This window comes from Notothenia coriiceps, unplaced genomic scaffold (genome assembly GCF_000735185.1).
Source record: "Notothenia coriiceps isolate Sejong01 unplaced genomic scaffold, NC01 NC01_scaffold00024512, whole genome shotgun sequence".
Classification (NCBI taxonomy): Eukaryota; Metazoa; Chordata; class Actinopteri; order Perciformes; family Nototheniidae; genus Notothenia; species Notothenia coriiceps.
This window is the reverse complement of record NW_011357213.1, coordinates 10531-15685: the sequence shown is the minus strand read 5'-3', so window position 1 is coordinate 15685 and position 5155 is coordinate 10531. Positions and strand designations below refer to the sequence as shown.

The following is a 5155-nucleotide window of genomic DNA, read 5'->3' as shown; positions in this document are numbered from 1 at the left end:
CCCACCGATAGTCATCTCATCCACAAGGTCATCGTCAATGGAAAGGCTTATATAGCAGATGTGGCCTTTGGGGTGTCTTTCCAGATTTGGGAGCCCATGGAGCTCGTCTCTGGAAAGGATCAGCATCAGGAGGCGGGCGTCTTTCGAGTCTTAGACAAGGGGGACAAGTGGGTTCTTGAGAAGACGAGCAGAAAGACCAAGGTTCTCAATCCAGACTTTGCTAAATCTAGTCTTGTGAAGAGGCAGGAGACAACGGCGATATACTGCTTTACCTTGGAGCCTCGAGAGGTTGAGCATTTCTACGAAGCAAACAACACACTTCAGACAGATCCTAAATCGCTGTTCATGAATAAATCCATCGTGTCTCTGCAAACAGCGACAGGATTCAGAGCGCTTGTGGGCTGGACCTACAGCGAGGTCACCTTCAAACCAGAGGAAGGTGTCGATGTCTTCGACCTGAGAAACATAGAAGATGAGGAGAAAGAGCAAGTTCTTCTGGAGAAGTTCGATATAAAGCTGCAGAAGAAACTGCAGCTTGTAAGCAACAAAACCTGCTACTCACTCTAAAACAGTGGTTCTCAACTGGTCAGGCCTCGGGACCCACTTTTACCTTCGTCAATAAATCGCGACCCGAAATCTTGAAACACTCAAATCGTGCAGTAATATATACGCTTTTCAGCATACATTATTAATTAAAGTGAAGTACAGTGCATATATCCCTGATATCCCTTCACAGAATTAAAGTATTCTTTAAAAAAAGGTTTAATGACATGATGGAATCAAAGCTGAACTGTATAACATAAAAAGGCACACATGCTGAAAACCAAACCCCAGCAGGGGGGTCTGGGGGGATTCTCTCCCAGGAGATTTTTAGAAACACTAACATATAAACTGCGCATTCTGGTACACTCTGAGAAGAAAATAAATAAATCTATTGCTACCCGACATATTAATAATATTTTATGCCATTGTTTGTTTTTCACTTAGTTCTGAAGCTGAACTTGCTGCTCCACACAGAGAGAAGAGCAAAGAGGAGATAGTCTGTGTGAATTACTTTAAATTGTGGGTAGGTTAGATAGCTCCCATTGTTCTGTGACCTGTCAATCATCAAACCGGGGGTCTGAAAAAACATCAACAAAGATGTTTTATTGAGAAGATGATCACTACGTGACAGAGGTTTTCAAAACCGTTTATGGTCTCCGTTACTTCCAGTCCAACGCCTACTGCATGCACAGCGTTAGAAAATCGGGCCTTCAAAATAAAAGTTTGACTTTTTTCCAAAAAAAAGAAGTTGCGACCAACTCGAAACGACCCACCGGTTGAGAACCACTGCTCTAAAATACACATATTCTGTTCCCAAACTCTCCTAAAATGTGGATAGCTCAGCTTTTAGTGTACTAAATAATACCGGTTACACTATATGTTTATACCTAAAAGTTTTCTACAAAGCACTTTGAATAGAGAGGCGTAGTGATGAATAGGGAGGCTGTGGCTAAGTGGATAGTGTGCTGGACTTTAAATCAGGGGGTAGCAAGTTAGACTCCCACTGCAGTCAGCATGTCGTTGTGTCCCTGGGAAAGACACTTCACCCCACATTTTTCCAGTGGGGATTGTCCACAGTACTGAATGTATGTAAGTCGCTTTGGATAAAAGTGTCTAACAAATGACATGTGATGACGTATTCTTGTTGGCAAACCTGACCCCTTTTTTAGAAAACCGCTCAACATTTTTATCTCTAAACTCCATGAAGCAATTCATTAAATCCTATCATGAAAAAAATCCCTCTATACTTTCCAAAAGTCCTGCGTTTATGTGGACTCTGTAACCATTTATGCTTTATTGTTTATAAGTAAATGGCTAACACATTACATCAGGAAAGACTGAGATGTTATTCTGATGATGGAGTGAGTGTGAGATCTGGGACCCTGCACTTCTCTTTTTGCAGCTGCTTTTTATAATCAAATAACCATTGATTTTTGATACTGCATTCTATCTTTTATTCTTGTACTTGTGTTATAATTCTATTAAAGCTTGTTTCAGTTTGTTTTCAGTTTGTATCGCCTTGTATTTTAAATGTGCTTTGTACATACACTTGTAATAATTATATATTTGATTTTCTCTTCAATTTGATTTGTAATTTTTTAGCGTATAATGAATAGACATATATATTTGTTGACTATTGAAGGCCAATTGGACCAGAGGGCAGGAGGCGGGACTTCCGCTTCTTGTCCCGCCCTTTATTTGACTTACACCAATCACATTAGAGCTGAGCACGCACAGCAAACGCTGATTGGCTTACGTGGCCTGTCGTTCAGCTGAGGGGGAAGCAGCGGTGCAGCCAACAGCAGGCTGCTGGGACTAAAGGCTCAGATATGAACTCCTTGGAACAGGCCGAAGGTAACCAAGACAAAAACTAAATCACATTTTTAAATTGCTGCCGATTAGGTTTAACCTCATAGCGAAAAAACCCAAAGCAAACGTCTTAAGAACGGTATACAAAGTTAGATATAACGTTGAGTTAGCTAGCTAGTCTTCTTACGACACCTAGCATGTTTGCTAGCTCAACCAATAGCAGCTGTTTGTATTGGTGTTAACGTTAGCTGACACATGTTCTGTTATTCAGATTGTTAGCTTCTATTAATCGAGATGTAGCTTTATGAACAGCTAGGTTTCACCAACAGGAAGTGTAACAACAGTAAATAACGTTTTGGATCTTTAACAGTCTTATTTTGTCACGTTATGCTCCTGTATTAGCTCAAGTTTAGCGTGGATTTGACATGCAGAAGTGGGAAGTACTCCGATCTTGTACTTGAGTAAAAGTAAAAGGGTGTCTTGTGAACTTACTCCAGGTGTAACTAAAGTGTTGTTTATATTTCACAAGTATCTAAAGGTATTAAATAAATGTTTTGGAATACAAGTACATGTTAAACCTCTGAATTGTTGTGAGTTTGAAGTACAAGGTAGAAAATGTTACGTACAGTACTTCAGTAAGTGTACATATTTACTTTACACCACTGAAAGTGACACAAATCGAGCTTTAATGTTGAGGCTGACATTCAGTATGTCACATGACTGAAATAAGTTGTTTTTGCGTGCCATACAGCCATGATTTTATTTCGAAATACTATGTTTTTCATTCATTGCTTCCACTTTCTTTTCAGACCTGAAGGCCTTTGAGAGGAGATTGACAGAGTATGTCTCCTGTTTGCAACCTGCAACAGGCAGGTGGAGAAGTAAGTAACTCACCTCATACCTTTTATTCATCAACATCTATTATTTAGTAAACCTTACGCTTATATGTTCTTTGCCAAAACCTTGTTTTCCATTACAATGAATGTGAAGGCACCAATGACAAGTAAACAAACATACAACTTGATGTGGATAAGGCTGGGTGATTTGGCAAAAATCTTAAAAATTCTAATTGCTTACGCCAATAATTATTTATATCACACTATAGTATGTTGTCTGGTACCTCATATAAATAAATAGTCTACATGAAATAACCACGTTTTAAGCCTATTTTTGCATAAGCCTGTTTGAACGAAATACTTGATAAAAACCAAGTATTTTCTAATTTATTTAAAAATGTTCTCTTGTCTTGTTTCAGTGATTTTGATAGTAGTGTCGGTGTGTACGGCTACTGGGGCGTGGAACTGGTTAATAGACCCGGACACACAGAAGGTATGTATCAGTGGACAAAATAAAAGTGTATATCTGAAGTTAAGACCCATCGTAAATATACATTTGTGCTTTTATTATTGAACTATTCAGCTTACAGCATTATAGCTTTTTGTATTTCTTATATAGGAAGTAAAGAATTGAGACTAAACATGTAATCATCAGTTGACTATTGTTTCTGCAGCTGTGGATTACACATCAGCAACAAATAAATGAGGTTAATCTAAATGTCAGACAACAAAGAAAGTAGAGTCAATGTCTACTGAAAGTATCAAAGAGTTTGAGGTTTAGCACCATCATGTATTTGGTCAAATGGTGTGTTTAAAGCACATTTTGCTCTTCATCATCGAGGATCAGCTTGCTTCATTCGTACAGTATGTTGCTCCAATGAATTTGGAGATGCCTCTTCCTGCCTTAAACGCAGTCTGATGAAACATGAGGACATACTGTACTTCAAGTAAGCTCTCAGTAGAGTTACTATGCGGAAAAGCTCAAGAAACAGAATGCAGGGGAATGTTTTATGCTATAACTTCCCACATTGGATGATAGGATTCAGGTTGAAATCTTAATCTCTTAAATCTTAGACTCACTTTTGGCGCATTTCCACTTCAGGGCCTCGCTCGGCTTAGTACGGTATAGTTAGGCCTTGGTAGGCCAGGCTCACTTTATGCTGCATTTCCATTACAGTTTAGGAACTGGGGCAGTAACTATAGTAACGCAGTGTAGGCGGAGCCGTGACGTCATCTTCAATGTGAACCACAAAAACAAACATTAGCTGTTAGCCCTCAGAGCTCACAGCTCCTCATATCTGTTCAGAAACTAGACAAAAGTTAAACAAGTACAAACCACAGACTGTCTGTGTCATGGCGAATACAGTCACTGGTTTATTTATGTCTGTAGGCCGTTGTTGTGAGTGTGGACGGTCGGAGCATATACAACGTTAGCTTAGCCAAGCTCCATTTAGAAAACACGCATTTTAAAAGGTGTTTCGCCTGCCGTCTGTCTGCAGACTTGTCAAAGCATTAATTCATGGTTTTTACTAACCTGTATCAGTATGTTGTTACTTCGGCATCATTTTGAAACGTGTACCGCACCCACCTCCTCCCTCCCCCTGGATAAAGTGCGATAGTCTTTTACTAGTATATCCGAATGTGTGCCTCGGCGAAACCTGGAGGGTCTCGGCAACGGCTATACGGGCCAGATGGTCAGCCCGAACAAAGACTATCGTTCAAAGACTATCCGGCCACCAGGTGTAAAGTCTATAATGCAGTATAGCCTGCGTTTAGACGTCCTAGTCGAGGCAACAAGGCGCGGCAAACAAAAAATCTCTAAACCCCTGCCTCCTTCTCTCTCACAAAAAGTAAAAGACGCGACGCACTCGCAAAGGGGCTGTGCTGGCCCCCTGTGTACAAATACGATATTTCGTAGTTTCACGTAAAACGGCTACTATCAGGGGAAATTCAGTCTTACGTAAAAA

General features: G+C 40.1%; 1 protein-coding gene and 1 long non-coding RNA gene across 2 annotated transcripts; both read left to right on the top strand.

Annotated features, from left to right (window-relative positions):
- Window positions 1-6: 6 nt before the first annotated feature.
- Window positions 7-732, top strand: LOC104955050 (arylamine N-acetyltransferase, pineal gland isozyme NAT-10; the record flags this gene model as incomplete). The annotated part of the gene is made up of 1 exon (XM_010782275.1): window positions 7-732. A coding segment is annotated over one exon (561 nt), but the record flags the coding sequence as incomplete, so codon positions are not given.
- Window positions 733-2404: 1672 nt separating this feature from the next.
- Window positions 2405-3629, top strand: LOC104955049 (uncharacterized). Its single transcript, XR_799416.1, has 3 exons — window positions 2405-2491; window positions 3162-3233; window positions 3608-3629. It is a non-coding gene; the product is annotated as an uncharacterized lncRNA (long non-coding RNA).
- The last annotated feature ends 1526 nt before the right edge of the window (window positions 3630-5155 follow it).